General features: G+C 44.4%; 1 protein-coding gene across 1 annotated transcript; it reads left to right on the top strand.

Moving 5' to 3' along the window:
- Positions 1-851: 851 nt before the first annotated feature.
- tmem201 (transmembrane protein 201) lies at positions 852-17,141 on the top strand (the record flags this gene model as incomplete). The annotated part of the gene is made up of 12 exons (XM_080496984.1): positions 852-961; positions 1,603-1,723; positions 3,060-3,254; positions 3,337-3,513; positions 4,911-5,287; positions 5,363-5,545; positions 9,570-9,766; positions 10,553-10,615; positions 10,722-11,021; positions 12,971-13,099; positions 15,388-15,518; positions 16,819-17,141. 11 exons carry the CDS (start codon positions 852-854, stop codon positions 15,483-15,485), a joined length of 1,950 nt encoding a protein of 649 aa, XP_080353110.1. The 3' UTR covers positions 15,486-15,518; positions 16,819-17,141.
- Positions 17,142-17,785: the final 644 nt, after the last annotated feature.

Here is a 17,785-nt window from a genome sequence, read left to right as displayed (position 1 = left end):
CCTCTACGTGTGTTATTTATTTTTTTATGGTTTCGTCCACTTTATAGCTGCTCTGTTCCAGTTAAATGAAAGCACTGAAAGAAGTTTTTTTTTTATCTGAACGTTTACGTGATGTAAAATACATCATGTTTGTTGAAATAAAGTGTTATTTTTGCAACTGACCTTGTTCTTATTGTTCTCATCATCGCTATCACTAATATGGATTGAATTGGTATAGATATGTTAGATAAAAATACTTCTAAAACACAGTCATCTAATTGTTTACTACTGTTGAATTAATACTCTAAAGAATCAATTTTGCACATTCTGATGGCTTATACCAAAGTGGGATGTTTTATGGAGCCTCAAACACCAATATCCATTACATACAATCTACAATTTTATCTTTTAATTGTGTCGTTCAATAAACTATGATTATAGCCATATATTTATTTAAAAGTATAACGTTTATCATGACTTTTGAATTGAATAAACGTCAAAACTAAACTTTTCCCGGGAAAAAAAGGCGAGGGGACGGGAGGGGCCGCATCCCAATACTGTCATATGAAAAGAGTTTACGGGACTATAAGCTGAGAAAATACGACAAAAATGTCAAGAATGATCATTTTAATAATATAAGGTGATATTATGTGAATAATTGTGAAATAAATCAGTCTTTTAACATGTAAAGGTGAGGAAAAAGAAAGGAGGAAAAAAAAGGAGAAAGCATATTGGGACGCGGCCGGGCCGGGTGGTGACGTACTTCCGTTTATTTGATGGGCGTGGCCTGGCAGACAGCTGCACGCCGCGCCACAGCCGCGACTCGGGAGATTCTGACGGTCTGTGGGAATAAAACAGAAATCTCTGAGACAATGGAGACTTTTAACCAGCTGCTGCTCGAATATCCCCGCCTCATGTACAGCGGAGTCGGAGCCACGGCGTTCGTGGCCGGCGGGGCGGTGATTTATAAGCTCGCCTCCAGGTGAGGGTTTAGCTTGCTAGCGTTAGCCCGCTGTTAGCACATGTTAGCGGTTAGCATGCGATGCTCCCAACAAAAGCTGCGACTTTAAAGTCTCGGTGGATCTTTAATTGTCCAGTTTGATACCAAGGTTCTTTAAATCGGGTTTCTTCGGCGTTGCTCAGGCTGTTTTAATGTTATTGCAGCGCGTAAATGTAGCTCAGATGCTAATGGACACCTGCAAACAGCTGTGATTTTTAATCACACTCATTTTCTGTAATTTTATCAGATCAATTTCTTCCCAAGTATGGCTTGTAATCATCTCAAAATATCATCTGTGACTCAAATTTTCAACTCATTTTGTGCCATATTATAGCTTAACCAAAGGCTTCTTGTCATTTATTGCTTGTTTACATGGTTGAAAACTCAATATTGTCTGTTCACACACCAATACAACGAATCTGGATACGAGGCTTCCTTACACTGTAGGTTAAATCAGTGGAAACTCCCCCAAAAAAAGTCTGTTTTCTTCTGAAAACTGCTTAAAAGTCTCAATGTTGATCTAATCACTTGTGCTGCACGCAAGTAATTACATCAAGATCGAGTCTTTTAAGCGGATCAGTGGAGACGAAATGTCTTTAAAACGCGTCTCGTTCTCCCCGCAGGAAAAAGCCGACCCACGCCAGCGTGAACTGCTGGTTCTGTGACGAGAACACGGTGGTTCCCTACGGGAACAGGAACTGCTGGGACTGCCCCAACTGCGACCAGTACAACGGCTTCCAGGAGGCGAGTTGTGGACTCCTTGTTTTTGTTTTTTGTTTTTCCTCCTCCTCCCGTTTCAACAGATCGTTCATCTCAGGTCCTGCATGTTTCCGGTGACGGGGTTTAGTTCGGAGCCTCGGCCGCGACGAGATCAGGAAGCAGATAAAGCACTGAAACGCTCCAGTTTTTTGTTTTGCTGAAAGTTTTTCCTTTGTTTTTATTTCAATCCAGCGACTCCCAACTTGGTGGAGCGTCAACGACTGACGGAGGGTCGTGAAGTCTGGAATTACATTTTTTTTCACAGTTTTTCCACCACAAAAGATGCATCGTGCTTTAATTTTGTCCTTCGCTTCTAGGAAGTCTCATTCTATGCATGTTTACCTTTTGTGTCCATCGGAGACGAGATGTTTTAAAATGAGTATTGCACTTTTAAAGTCCCAGTGAAATGTAAAACACTACTTTGATAAAAAAAAAAACGATAGTTGGGGTTCTACTTCTAAGGTTCCTCCGACTCTGCCCCACCACTGTTGTCGCATAACAAAGTTATTTGAATTTTGAATCTCCAGCCGAGGAAGTCAGGGGAATCCTTCTTCTTCGTGGGCGTGACGTCACGAGTTGTGCAGATCTCCATCTGTTGTGTTTATATCGGCTTGTTTCCCTCGTAAATATCCAAGTTTTTACAGTGTTTTGAAGTTATAGTCGGCGTTTTATGAGCCTTGATGAAAGATTGAGTCTGGAAGAGACCAGAGAGGAGAAAAGGAGCTCGGGCGGCGGGAGCGGCTAGCCGTTAGCTCGGGCGGCTAGTAGACGATCAAGTAATACCTGGACTCATCTTCGGTGATTCCGCAGTCAGAAAAGCTCTCTGTTGGATCCAGGAAGCCGGTCGTTCTGCCAAAAGTCAGGAGCCTCAAAGGTGAAAAGTGGCGGCTGCTGAGGCGAGGAGACGAGGACGAATGGAGGACGAAGCGTCTTCTGCTTCCTCAAACATGTTCCAGACGGGGTCACCGATGGCAGAACCACCTTCTGTGTCTTCTTCATCAATCACTGGGTTTGAAATGACCACGATGATGAAATCTGGTTAAATTCAGCCTCTTCGTGGTCAAAACTCTGATCCTCCATAATGTAAACACAACTTGGGCGTGTGCACAACTCGTGATGTCACTATTACTGTCAGAAGCTCCGCCCAGCAGAGGAAATAGCGCCGTTTATCAGCTATTTTCTCACAGATTGTCGTGTTTTAACATTTTACCCTTCAGCCAGTTAGCATAAAAATGTTTTGAGTGTTTTGGAGGTGGAATCTTCATTTCACGAGGACTTTAAATACAAACAAAGACCTGACCCCCCCCTCGTTCCTTTCCAGAACGGGGACTACAACAAGCCCATCCCGGCCCAGTACCTGGAGGACCTGAACCACGGCGTGTCGGCTCACGTCCCGTCGCCCCCGACGCCGAAGGTCCTCCAGTACGTCAACTGTCAGATGCTGCTCTGCAAGAAGTGCAACAGCAACCAGTCGCTGAAGATCAAGCAGCTGGCGTCGTACGCCCCCCGGGACGACGTGAGTCCGGGTCCCGGGTCTCGCCGCACCGCCGCCGCCTGTCGTCGCCGTGGCGCTGAACGTTTGTTCGTTTGTGTTGCAGGAGAACTACGACGAGGAGATCGAGGTGTACCGGCACCACCTGGAGCAGACCTACAAGCTGTGCCGGCCGTGTCAGACGGCGGTGGAGTATTACATCAAGTACCAGAACCGCCAGCTGCGCACCGTCCTGCTGGACCACCAGCTCAGACGCTCCCGCGACTCCAGCGCCGCCGCCAAGGTCGGTGCAGAGCAACGTGCAGCGCGTTTTTTTTTTTTTTTTTTTAGCTTCTCGTCAGGATTCGTCTGCGAGTCTGTTCGGTCGGGGTAAAATCGTCAATTTGTCGTATTTGGAGCTAAAAATGGTTTTTATTTTGCAAATTGTCGGACAATTGCGGCAATGAAGTTCCGCTTTTGACAATATATCTGTCATTTTTAATTGCATTGAGAAGAAATAATTGAAAATTGATTTGAAACTCAAATGTTTCTTTAAATATTCATATATATATATATATATATTTATATATATATATATATATATTTTTTTTTTAGACCAAATCACCCAGCCCTGGTGTTTGTCCTCTAACGTGGGGCTTCCTTCCTTCCTTCCTTCCTTCCTTCCTTCTTTCTTTCCTTCCTTCCTTCCTTCCTTCCTTCCTTCTTTCCTTCCTTCTTTCCTTCTTTCCTTCCTTCTTTCCTTCCTTCCTTCCTTCCTTCTTTCCTTCCTTCCTTCCTTCTTTCCTTCCTTCCTTCCTTCTTTCCTTCTTTCCTTCTTTCCTTCCTTCTTTCCTTCTTTCCTTATTCTTTCTCTCCTTCCTTCTTTCCTTCCTTCTTTCTTCCTTGCTTCCTTCTTTCCTTCCTTCTTTCCTTCCTTCTTTCCTTCCTTCCTTCTTTCCTTCCTTCTTTCCTTCTTTCCTTATTCTTTCTCTCCTTCCTTCTTTCCTTCCTTCTTTCTTCCTTGCTTCCTTCCTTCCTTCCTTCTTTCCTTCTTTCTTCTTTCCTTATTCCTTCTTTCCTTATTCCTTCCTTCCTTCCTTCCTTCTTTCCTTCTTTCCTTATTCTTTCTCTCCTTCCTTCTTTCCTTCCTTCTTTCTTCCTTGCTTCCTTCTTTCCTTCCTTCTTTCCTTCTTTCCTTCCTTCTTTCCTTATTCTTTCTCTCCTTCCTTCTTTCCTTCCTTCTTTCTTCCTTGCTTCCTTCTTTCCTTCCTTCCTTCCTTCCTTGCCGTTGCAGAATAACGAAGCTCAGAGCAGCTGAAATAAAGCGACTGTCCGTACAAATGCCTGTTAATGTTTAAAACATTTTTCTGTTCTGTTCTGCACGTTTCATTATAAAGACATTCAGCACCACCTAGTGGCCCGACATGGTAACTACCGTCATTTCCATGGAAACGGGCACCAGCATTGCCGCGTATGAACGCAAAATCTTTTCGAAAACGACGTGTTTTCACTTGAAATGTGTAACTGAGGCGTAAAACAACCCAGATCTATCAGTATATATATATATATATATATTTTTTTTTTAAACGACGTTCCTTCACGCGGAAACGTCCGACGTCGTTTATCCCCGAAGCGAAACGTGTCGTTTGTTGTAAACTTGTGGTGAGTGTCTGTGGTGACGGTTCCCGGTGTCGTCTGCAGACCCCCCACCCGGCGTCCCCCCCGCTGAGCGTCGTCCTGCTGCGGCTCCTCGCCTTCCTCATCGGCGCCTTCCTCGCCGCCACGTCGTGCCTCGACTTCCCGCCGGCGGCGACGGCGGCGGCGCCCGGCGGCTCCCAGACGCTGAGCGGGGGCGTCGTCCCCCCGAAGCCCCACAACGAATCGACGGCGGGCGGCAGTGACGGCGGCGGCGGCGGCTTCCTGCCCCCCGTGTGGCGGGACCTGCTGCAGCTGCTCCCCGACGCCGCCATTGACTACGGCAGGCTGGCGTGGCGCCACGGCCGCGACCACCAGCTAGCCGCCGTCTCCGTCGGCCTGCTGACCTGTCTGACCGCCATCTTCCTGGCCGGACCCGCCAGGTAACACGTCCGCCGCGTCCAACCGTCCGTCCGTCCGTCCATCCACCCGTCTCACCCCGCCGCCTTCTCTTCCAGGCTGCGGCGCATCGACGCCGTCTCCTCCGTCCTCTGGTTCCTCGTCCTCTGCCTCCACCTGGCCGGCGGCGCCGGGCTGGACACGGCCAAGATGGTCGCCGTGTGCCTCTGCTGCGCGGTCGGCTGCGCCGCCGCCGCCGCCACCCGCCGGCCCACCGGTCAGCGGAGAGTCGGATGTCAAAGGTCAGAGTCTGAGCGCTAACGTTTCGCGCCGCGTCCCGAGAGGAGCGGCGGTCACGGCGCCGCCCTCGTCGCCGCCGCACCGCTTCGGCCAGACCACCGCTTTCATCTCCACTCTCTTTGTTTGTTTGTTTGTTTTTTTGTTTTTTTTACTGGAGCTTCAGAAACTCCTGGTCACATGATCGGAGGGGAAGCGATTATCCAGCTCGCGCTTAAAGCCCCGGTTACGCAACGTCTCAAGTGAAAACGCATCAGGTTTTTTTTTTTTGCTTCGCGGCGTTCGTTTCCATGGAAACGGCAGTAATGCTGAAAACTCTGCAGTTGGTGTTGTTGTTGTTGTTTCCATGGAGGCGGGACGTTTTCACAGTGTCGTGTCCTGACCCGTTTCCATGGAGACGGAGTGTTTTTGAAAAGTTGCGTTTTAACCTGTTTCCATGGAGAGGGAGTGTTTCTTTAAAAAGTTGCGTTTTAACCCGTTTCCATGGAGACGAGGTGTTTTTGAAAAGTTGCGTTTTAACCCGTTTCCATGGAGACGGAGCGTTTTTTAAAAGTTGCGTTTTAACCCGTTTCCATGGAGAGGGAGCGTTTTTGAAAAGTTGCGTTTTAACCCGTTTCCATGGAGAGGGAGCGTTTCTTTAAAAAGTTGCGTTTTAACCCGTTTCCATGGCGAGGGAGCGTTTTTGAAAAGTTGCGTTTTAACCCCTTTCCATGGAGACGGAGCGTTTTTGAAAAGTTGCGTTTTAACCCGTTTCCATGGACACGGAGCGTTTTCATCGTGTGGTGACAGAGCGGTTTCAGAGAATTGCGTTTTAACCCGTTTCCACGGCGACGGAACCTTTATGAAGTTGTTTGAATCCGTTTCCATGGAGACGTAGTTTTGAGCGGTTTCGAAAAGTTGCGTTTTCAGTAACCGCCGGGCCTCGTCGTCGTGGCGCCAGGCGCCCAAAAACGGTACTGGCGTTCTCTCTTGAAGGCGTCGTCGTGTTGAACGAGGCCTTGAACTGATGAACGGTTTAGTTTGGTGCTTTTCGCCTATATCGTCTTCGAACGAGCATAAATTCTGCGTAGCATTTTTAAAAATTGGGGTTTTTTTTGTTTTTTTTTAGCTCCACTAAATCGTACAGAATCTTTCTTGGTGGAAAATGATCATGTTTGATTGTGACTTTAATTCATTTCGAACCCAAACGATTAACGTTGGAATTCCTCTCTTCTATTTCTTTGCGAATTCGTGTTTTTTCAAACTGCGCTAATGAATCAAACCGAAGCTGAGATTGACGACGAGTCACGAACCCGTGAACTCTTCATAAACGTTGGAGCTCATTAGAGGATCGGCTTCGGTGGCCTTTTCCCGTGTTGACGGGTTTTCTACGTCTTGTTCCTCTGCAGTCGTTTCTTTATTTTGTCGAACTACAGAACAGGAATGCCGAGTCGGCATTTCTAATAACTGCACTTGCAAGTGGCTTTCTAACCGGAGAAGTCTGTCCCTGGAACTCTCCGGCGTTGTCGTGATCCGGGCTGGATTGACGCGCCGACTCAGCGTTGAGCTTGCGTGATTAAATATTTTTTTTAAATGACTTGACTGGAAACTGAACGACGTCACGTTGAGTCGTTTCACCGGATCGTTTTTTTTTTTACTGGAAAGTCATTAATTGACTTTAAAGGCAGATCTTCAGGCGGAGACGCGTCGGGAGAGGTTTTGCGTTTTGAAAACGACGTCCATTGACTGAGCATGTGCAGAAGGACCATTTACTCCGGCCGTTGCCACGGAGACGGGGAGTACGGCAACGTTTCCAAAGAGTTTTGTTTGTTTCCAATTTATTTTCAAATAGTTAAACTTTGGGAGCTGTTTTTTTTTTTTTTTTTAAGTGTAACGCTACGAGGTTTTCAGTTTTTCACAATAAAACGTTGTGTGGACGGGGCCTAGAGACTACCTGGGGGCGGGGGTTAATATCGTGTGTCGTGCTGAAATTTAAATGCTGTGAATTTTAAAACTTTGGAGGGAAAAGCAAGTTTCTGGTTCACGAAGGAAAAATAAGCTTTTTATGCTACTGAAGTGATTTTTAGTGATTTTAAACCATGAAAAACTGACTTTTTTTATTATTGCTTTTTAACCTAACTCGTATTTTAGGATGCCGTTTTTACATTTATAGATCTTGAGCACATTTTGAAAGTAACGAGATTTTAATCACAGTATTTCTTCAGTTTTTGAAGTATTATATCCTCACCTGTGATTTTTTTTTTTTTTTTTTTGAGCTAAAATACCATAAAACTTCCTCTTAAAGCTGAATCCTCCCTGAAGGAAGAACTCTAAACTGGTAACGTCTCATTTTGTAGGAATAAAAGAATATAAATGGTGAAAACAGAAAACTCGATGCATTAATTCATTAAAATAAATGAATTTACAACTTTTATCTGTGTGAATTCAGCCGAGGAAAGTTTTATGGTCTGCATGTTTCCTCTCATATTTGCATATTTATATATATTTCTCTCTCTCTCTATATATATATCTATATATTCAAGTCCTGCTGTTCCTACCTGATAAGCTGTTCCACTGTTTGCGGCCTGAAGATAAATCCGGCTGTTTTGTAACCACGGCGATGTAACCGTGGTGTTTGTTGATTGTTTGTGTTTGCGTTTGACGCCGCCGTCGTGTGAAACGGAGCGAAGCGCCGCCGACACGACAACGTTTCCAGTGAGAACGCCGCTTTTTGTTTTTTAAATTTTTTTTAAAAATTACAAAAATTTTGCGCCGTGGCGTGCGTGTGCGCTCAGCGGCGTTTCAGGAATGTTTCGTTTCCACGGCGACGGAGGCGTCGCATTTTCCAGCGATTCCATGGAAACGGATAACAAAGTAATCGTCAGCTAATTTAGTCATTGATAAGCTGATAACTTTTTTTTTAATTTAACCCTAAGCAGTCCATTTACAATTTTTATTAAAAAATTTTTTTTTTTTATATTTATATTTTCAAACCGTCTGTTCCAGCCGCCGCCACAGCGTGGCAGTAACGAGCCGCCGTTTCGGCAAGATGGAGGGATCAGATGTAATCCTCCGCCGCTTTTCACAATAAAGCTCAAGAAAGTAGACTTTGCAAACGGAGACGAGGTTGAAACAAAACGTCTCGTCTCGTTAATTATTTAAAGTCGAAACGCAGCAGCGGCTCGGCGTTTTCCACGTTAAACGTTGTCGTGTGACGTCTGGAGTGGAATTTCCTCGCCGGTGTGTTTGTGTCTCCGACTCGCCGCCTCTCGCTGTAACATGAAATACAATAAACAGCCCCTGAAAGGAAAAGCTGTTTTTTTTTTCTTTTCTTTCTTTCTTTCTTTCTTTCTTGTTGTTTGTGTCCTTTTGAGTGTTTCTGTCCAACTTTCCTGCAGATCGTCAGAGTGACGTTAACGCTCAATAAACAGGAAGTGTGTGTGCGCATGTGTGTGTGTGTTTCTGTGCGTGTTTGTGTGTGTGCGTGTGTATGCACGCGTGTGTATGTGCGTGCGTTTGTGTGCTCATGCGTGTTTGTGTGTGTGTTTGTGCATGCGTGCGTGTGTTTATGTGCACGTGTGTATGCGTGCGTGTGCGTGCGCCTGTGTGTGTGTGTGTGTGCGTGTGTATGCACGCGTGTGTTTGTGTGCGCGTGAGTGTTTGTGTGTGTGTGTGCGTGTTTGTGCATGCGTGCGTGTGTTTATGTGCGCGTGTGTGTGTGTGTGCGTGCATGTGTGCGCGTGCGTGTGTGTGCGTGTTTGTGCATGCGTGCGTGTGTTTGTGTGTGCGTGAGTGTTTGTGTGTGTGTGTGTGTGCGTGTTTGTGCATGCGTGCGTGTGTTTATGTGCACGTGTGTATGTGCGCGCGTGTGTATGTGTGTGCGTGTGTTTGTGTGTGTGTGTGTGTGCGTGTTTGTGTGTGCGTGTGTGTGTGCGTGCATGTGTGTGTGCGTGCGTGCATGTGTGTGTAGCGTGCGTGTGTGCGTGTACACTGCACCACATGGACAACAGGAGGTTCTCGTGGGTTCCAGGCATTGCCTTTGTGTTGCAGATCCCTGGCCGACGGCTCCGCCTCCTCCTCCTCCTCCTCCGCCGCCGCCTTCGTCCCCACGCCGCCGCCCAACCTGGCCCGCCTCCTCCTGCAGCAGCAGCAGAGCCAGCGGGAGCACAAGGCCTCGCCGTCCGTCCTGTCCCGCCGCTTCAGCAGCGTCCTCAGCCTCGGCAGGACGCCGGCGCTCTCCAGGACAGGTAAACGCAAACGGCGTGGGCGGAGTCATCGCCAGGGCGATGTGATGCGGCGCGAGACGAGCCGTGGACGTCGGCTCAAATAATACGCTGAATAGTATATATATTTATATATACGTTGATAATATTACATAATGTGGATCGTTGGGAGTCGAGCATCACTGTCCGGTGTTTCGGTTGTTCTGGTGCCCCTGTTAACTGGTGACTTCTGCCACCGGCGGATGTTAAAACAAGACAAACTAAGATACTTTTAACTTTAATGGAAATGTGGGGTATTTGGAGTACCGGGGTCGTCCACAAGGGGGCGTAGCCACATTAAAGCATGTTTAGGTTGTTCTGTGCTGAACACTGGAGGACGATTTTAAATTTAGCTGAACTGAAACACATAAAAAAAAAACATTTCTGAAAAGAAAACACTGCTTTTTAAAATTGAAACGTCGCGTGAACGAGTCATTTAGAGAAAATAAATCATAGGAACCTTTTATCGAAGCAGCACTGGGAGACGTAACGGCGCTTTAGGAGACGATCTGTGGTTAAAATGATTTAAACTTTAATTCCAGAAGGAAATATAATTGTTTGTTCTTAATCCTGAAGGTTTCGGCTTCGTCTCGCCTGAATTAATGATTCCGGCTTGATATTTCTCAAACGGGGGAGGAAACGTCTGGACACAAAGCAAGTGTGAAACGGTCACCAGTTAGCTGGGGAGCCACTTGATCCGAAACACCGGGAGAACTCTGGCTTCCTCCCGAGTCACTGAACTGACGAATTCTTTTTTTTTTCTTCTTTCAGGTTCTGGTTATTTGTTCAGCGGAACTCGCCCGGCGTCGCTCTACAAAGACTCTGGATCTTCAGGTACCGACGCTCCGCGATTCTCCGGCGTCGACCCCGAACGATCGCCGCCAGCTCACCCGCCTTTCCTCCCCCCCCCCCCCTCCCTCCCCCCCTCCTTCCTTTCAAGTCGCAGACTACCTGTCGCTGCAGTCCGGCAGCCGGCCGTCCTCGCCCCGGGGCGCCTCGCCGCCCTCCCTGGTGACGGGCTCGGTGGCGTCCAGCTCGGGCTCCGACCGGCGCCGCCCCCTCATCTGCCCGGCTCGCTTCCACCTCGGCGGACGGAAGCCGAGGCTCTTCTCCATGGAGTCCATCCCGCCCGGCGCCTCCAGGCCGCTGTCGCCCTCGCACTTCCACGCCGAGCCGTCCTCCTCCGTGTACGGCGGCGGCGGCGTGTCGCCCGACACCGCTGCGTTCCACTACCATGATGGCAAGTGCAATTCTCCCCGCCGCCACTAGATGGTGACGTAGCGCCTTTTAGGAGTGAAGCTGCAGAGACACAAACTCCTTCTGGCTTCATGGTTTAATTAACCCTTATGTGCCGTAAAATTCTATCAGAAGAATATTTTTTTCAACTTTTTTTTGCATGGATCTGTTAATCAACCTCAGTCCTGATCAAAACTACCAAATATTTTTTTTTAAATATTTTTAATTAACCTTTTAAATGCCCATTTAGAAGATGAAGTCGCTGATTTTGGGAGGGAAAAAACACAAAATTACCTCTTTTCAATATAATAAATGATCAGAGACAAGAAATGTATTATTATTTGTTATCACGGTCTTGGATATGTCAAAGATTAGTAATGCAACTGACTTTGAAGCACATTTAGTTTTCGTGCAGCATCAACTTTTCAAAAAAACTCCCTTTGGTGGCGTTCGTGGCTGTTTTCATCCACTAAATTTGACGGCCGTAAAATTATATCAGAAGAATATTTTTTTGCATAAATCTGTTAATCAACCTCAGTCCTGATCAAAACTACCAAATATTTTTTTTTAAATATTTTTAATTAACCTTTTAAATGCCCATTTAGATGATGAAGTCGCTGATTTTGGGAGGGAAAAAACACAAAATTACCTCTTTTCAATATAATAAATGATCAGAGACAAGAAATGTATTATTATTTGTTATCACGGTCTTGGAAATGTCAAATATTAGTAATGTAACTGACTTTGAAGCATATTTAGTTTTCGTGCAGCATCAACTTTTCAAAAAAAACTCCCTTTGGTGGCGTTCGTGGCTGTTTTCATCCACTAAATTTGACGGCCGTAAAATTATATCAGAAGAATATTTTTTTGCATAAATCTGTTAATCAACCTCAGTCCTGATCAAAACTACCAAGTATTTTTTTTTAAATATTTTTAATTAACCTTTTAAATGCCCATTTAGAAGCTGAAGTCGCTGATTTTGGGAGGGAAAAAACACAAAATTACCTCTTTTCAATATAATAAATGATCAGAGACAAGAAATGTACTATTATTTGTTATCACGGTCTTGGAAATGTCAAATATTAGTAATGTAACTGACTTTGAAGCATATTTAGTTTTCGTGCAGCATCAACTTTTCAAAAAAAACTCCCTTATGTGGCGTTCGTGGCTGTTTTCATCCGCTAACTTTGACTGCCGTAAAAATATATCGGCAAAACATTTTTAGCAAATTTTTTTGCATAAATCTGCTAATCAACCTCAGTCCTAATCAAAACTACCAAATTTCTTTTTAAAAATATTAAAAATTAACCCTTTAAATGCCAATTTAGAAAAGAAAGGCACTGATATGGGAAAAAATACACGCAGAATTATCTATTTTTTATATAAAATGTGATCGGACGTCGGAATTCTTTTACATGTTATTGCAGTCTTGGCTATATCAAAGATTAGTAATGTAATTGACTTTGAAACATATTTAGTTTTTGTGCAAAATCAGATTTTCAAAAAAATGTCCTTATTTGGCGTTCGTGGCTGTTTTCATCCACTAACTTTGACCCTGTAAAATTATATCATAAATATTTCTTCAAAAAATTTTGGCATAAATCTGTTAATCAACTTCAGATCTGATCAAAACTACCAAATATTTTTTTGCAAAAAATTTTGAAGAAATATTTATCTGATATATTTTTACAGGGGTCAAAGTGATTGGATGAAAACAGCCACCAACGCAACACATAAGGAAGTTTTTTTGCCGACAGTGTATTATTGACTGAGTGAAAATTTTTAAATTGCATGTAAAAGTGAGCTTCCTCAGCAAAAATCATGCCATTTGAGCCAATATAGTGAAAGTTATAGTCAAATTAAGAGGAAAAATGACACCTAGTGGACGTTTTGTCCCCCAATGCCACACGAGGGTTAAATTAAAAAAATAATTTTTGCCTCTTTGCTTTGCAGGTCTGAGTTATTTGGGCGACGGCAGCCTGTTGGGCGAGACGGAGAGGCAGACCAACTCCTCCGGCTCCTCGGCCGGTCTGGTCGGCACGACGACGCCCGGGCTGGACGGCGCCGCTCCGTCCAGAGGCGGTGAGTGTGGCGACGCCGGGGGGGGCGAAACACGACCGGACGGATATTTATTAACTCCAGAGGGGAGGAAACTTGAGGGTTTTTTTTGCATAAAGCAGATTTTTTTAGGTCACTGTTTTTATCAACTAGTTTGAATTTTCTCAAAATGATTTTAAAAGATTCGATTCCGGTTTTCGCTTTGCTGCCGCGTTATAATCTGAATATATCTGAATTTTTTTCCTCTTAAACACTGAACTTTACGGATGAACGGCACAATTTTTACTTGATGCATCAAATTATTACATTTTCTTAAAGAAAAAAGTGGAAAACCCACGTTTTGTAAATAAAAGTTGTTACGAAGTGCAGCATTATCACTTATAATGAGTTGAAAATGTAGAGTAGATGAACTTAACTACTATTTCGCTTTGCTGCCGCGTTATAATCTGAATATATCTGAATTTTTTTCCTCTTTAACACTTTGCGGATGAATGGCAAAAATTTTTACTTGATGCATCAAATTATTACATTTTCTTAAAAAGAAAAAAGTGGAAAACCCACGTTTTGTAAATAAAAGTTGTTACGAAATGCAACATTATCACTTATAAGTTGAAAATGTAGAGTAGATAAACTTTACTACTCTTTCGCTTTGCTGCCGCGTTATAATCAACAAAGAATTCTCGTCACACTGAATCTGAATTTTTCCTCGTTATTAAAATTTGAACTTTACGGATGAACGGCAACATTTTTTACTTGATGTATCAAATTATTACTTTTTCTTAAAAAAGTGGAAAACCCACGTTTTGTAAATAAAAGTTGTTACGAAATGCAGAATTATCACTTATAATAAGATGAAAGTAAATTACTGGGGATGCGCCGATACCAGGCACGATACTTTATACCGATACTTTGCACTTTGTGAAGAGTCTGATGGTTTTATTGAAAAGTTTTCTGACTCTCTGTGGCATAAAAGAACGAATTTTGAGTGTCGGTACGTCACAATGGAGGTTCAAACTATATCTGGAGGGGGAAAAAATCAATAAATAAATGTGTGTATTGGCCAAAGTACTCTGTATCGGTGAGTAATCTAATGCGATGCAGGTCACATGACTGTTTAACTGAGGGAATCCAGGTGTTGCTTCTCTCTGGCCCAGCAGGGGGCGCTGTGGCCACAAACACCAGCACCTCACTTTAACTCTGACAAGATTAACTTTAACGTTTTAAATGAGAAACTTCAGTTGAGTTTAAAGTGACATTTGATAGTTTTGTGGAGTTTTTTTTAACCAATTTTATTCTCCTTTTTATGTGTTTCCACTGCGTCACACAGTTTTTATGCATTTCATTTTTCTCGTTTAAACGTCTTATTCATGTAGACGACATTCACAGTTCGATTGTTTCTAACAGACGATTCTGATTCTTTAAAAAAAAAAAAAAAGAGTAAAATCTTGAAGGAATCCAGTGATTTTTGGGGGGAAACTTCATGATTTTCACGAGAGCAGAACAGCAGCAGAGCGACATGAGAACGATATGAGAACGACAAGAGAGCGACAGGAGAGCGACAGGAGAGCGACAGGAGAGCGACATGAGAGCGACAGGAGAGCGACAGGAGAGCGACAGGAGAGCGACAGGAGAGCGACAGGAGAGCGACATGAGAGCGACAGGAGAGCGACAGGAGAGCGACAGGAGAGCGACAGGAGAGCGACAGGAGAGCGACAGGAGAGCGACAGGAGAGCGACATGAGAGCGACAGGAGAGCGACAGGAGAGCGACAGGAGAGCGACAGGAGAGCGACAGGAGAGCGACAGGAGAGCGACAGGAGAGCGACAGGAGAGCGACAGGAGAGCGACAGGAGAGCGACAGGAGAGCGACAGGAGAGCGACAGGAGAGCGACAGGAGAGCGACAGGAGAGCGACAGGAGAGCGACAGGAGAGCGACATGACAGCGACAGGAGAGCGACAGGAGAGCGACAGGAGAGCGACAGGAGAGCGACAGGAGAGCGACAGGAGAGCGACAGGAGAGCGACATGACAGCGACAGGAGAGCGACAGGAGAGCGACATGACAGCGACATGACAGCGACAGGAGAGCGACATGACAGCGACATGACAGCGACATGACAGCGACATGACAGCGACAGGAGAACGACAGGAGAGCGACATGACAGCGACAGGAGAGCGACATGACAGCGACATGACAGCGACATGACAGCGACAGGAGAGCGACATGACAGGAGAGCGACATGACAGGAGAGCGACATGAGAGCGACATGAGAACGACGGCAGAGCGACAGCTTGATGGTGTGTCTCCTCCTCCAGGTGTTCTCCGGCGCCTCCTCTGGCCGGGGCTCCTCCTCCTCAGTCTCTCCACCAATCTGGCCTTCAGCGGCTTCTACCTGTACCACAAGTGGAGATGAAGCCTCCACGGGGTTCCAGGTTCCAGGTTCCAGGTGAGTCCAGCTTCCACAATAATATAAATTATTGTCCTGCTTCACTGTCCGGTGTTTCGGTTTAACTGGCGCCCCTGTTGACTGGTGCCTTCTGCCACCGGCCGATGTTAAGCTAAGACAAACAAACTGTACGATACTCTAAACTTTTCCGGGAATGCGTTTAAAAGTTTTTTGTTTTTTTAACATCTGCTGTTAAAACGACACTGGAGGAAGCAGGTCACCAGTTAACAGGGGAACCAGTTAATCCGTAACACCGCCACCCGGTGACTGCGTGAAATGTGCCAGAAGACTTTGTGTATGGAAGTAAAACTGTGCCGTCAGATTCTGAATTCAAATTTCTAACTCTACCATTGAAATCAGACTTTGAATTGTTAAAGCTGTCGAATTTCCATTTTTTTTGCTTCTGATTTTTTTTCAACATCTAAAAACATTCATTGTGTAAAAATTCAACGTGCCTAAAAATTCAGCTGCAAAAAAAATTCAGCCACAAAATGCGGTTTAATTTTTTTGCAGCTGAATTTTTTTGCGGCTGAATTTTTTTACAGCTGGTTTTTTTTGCAGCTGGATTTTTTTGCGGCTGAATTTTTTTGTGGCTGGATTTTTTTACGGCTGAATTTTTTTACAGATGGTTTTTTTTGCAGCTGAATTTTTTTACAGCTGGTTTTTTTTGCAGCTGAATTTTTTTACAGCTGGTTTTTTTTGCAGCTGGATTTTTTTTGCGGCTGGATTTTTTTACAGCTGGATTTTTTTGCGGCTGAATTTTTTTTGTGGCTGGATTTTTTTACAGCTGGATTTTTTTGCGGCTGAATTTTTTTTGTGGCTGAATTTTTTTGCGGCTGAATTTTTTTACAGCTGGTTTTTTTTACAGCTGGATTTTTTTTGCGGCTAGATTTTTTTACAGCTGGATTTTTTTGCGGCTGAATTTTTTTTGTGGCTGAAATTTTTTGCGGCTGGATTTTTTTACAGCTGAATTTTTTTTGTGGCTGGATTTTTTTACAGCTGAATTTTTTTACAGCTGGTTTTTTTTACAGCTGAATTTTTTGGCAGCGTAATTTTTAGACACATTGAATTTTTACACGCTGAATATTTTTAGATGTTGAAAAAAATCCGTAGCAAAAAAAAAAAAAAGATACGTACTTGAAATTCGACAGCTTTTAAAATTCAAAGTCTGATTTCGATGGTAAAAAAATTAAGAGTTAGAAATTTGGATTCAGAATCTGATGGCACAGTTTTGCTTACATATTTGTGAATCACTGACTTTAAACGGCCGTATCACTCGCCCCCCCCCCCCCCCCGGCAGACTACCTCGCTCTGAAGACTCGCCGCTCCGGTCGGCCGCCGCCGCCGCTTCAGGTTCAGCCGTCGCCTCCATTCAACGCCGACGGACACGAAGTGAAACACGAGTCGATCTCGGCGCCAAGATGTCGGTTCTTTTTTAACGTACGAACATTTGATGTTTGAAAACAAACAGAAAAATGTCTGAGCTGAAAATGGGAGGAGAAAAAAAAAAAGATGTATGTATATTTAAAGTTGTTTTTTTTTCCCCTATGAGGCACAAATAAAAAAAGTCATTCTATTTATAAAAAAAAAAATAATAATGTTTTGAATGTTTTAATTACGTCCAAAAATGATTATTTCCTTCTGATTATTCAAGGATTCACTCATAAAGGCGGGACTTTCTCTGGAAATCCTTACTTTTTCTGTTAGTGGGGGGTTGAGGGGGCGGAGCTTAATGCGACATGGATGGATGCTGTTTGATGCTTTTGGCTTGTTTGCGTTCACAAACACTGTATTGAAGAGTTGAGCTCCTGGTTCCACTGCCCCCTGGTGGCCTGGCGAGCTCACTGCAGCTCTGAACCTGCTTCTTATTGCAGGAATGAGGGGAAATTAAACTCCAGTGTCGATTAAATGAATGAAAAGTGGCGTTTTTAATGCCGTTTGCAAACCTGGACTGCTTGATGTCGTCATGGATTTGAATTGTGCAGAATAAATGTGTGAGAAACGGTTTCCCAAAGTGTTTCTGAGGTTTTCCACCACATGAAATTAGTTTGAAGCTGCGAAACGTCGTCATGATCTGAAATGAAGGAGAAACACAAAAAAGAATGCAGTCGTCACATTTAACATCGACGGTTTAGATTCACGGTACATCTTTGATTTTTTTTTTTTGGGGGGGGGGGGGGATTCTGTCGCTCATTTTAGAAAACTTTTATCCGTTTTGTACATCTTGACTAAACAGTTTGAGATTTTTCACCTTATTTTATAGCCGC

Source organism: Blennius ocellaris, assembly GCF_963422515.1.
Source record: "Blennius ocellaris genome assembly, chromosome: 5".
Taxonomy (NCBI): domain Eukaryota; kingdom Metazoa; phylum Chordata; class Actinopteri; order Blenniiformes; family Blenniidae; genus Blennius; species Blennius ocellaris.
Note: the sequence above shows the minus strand (reverse complement) of the source record. Positions and strands in the feature narration are given on the sequence as shown.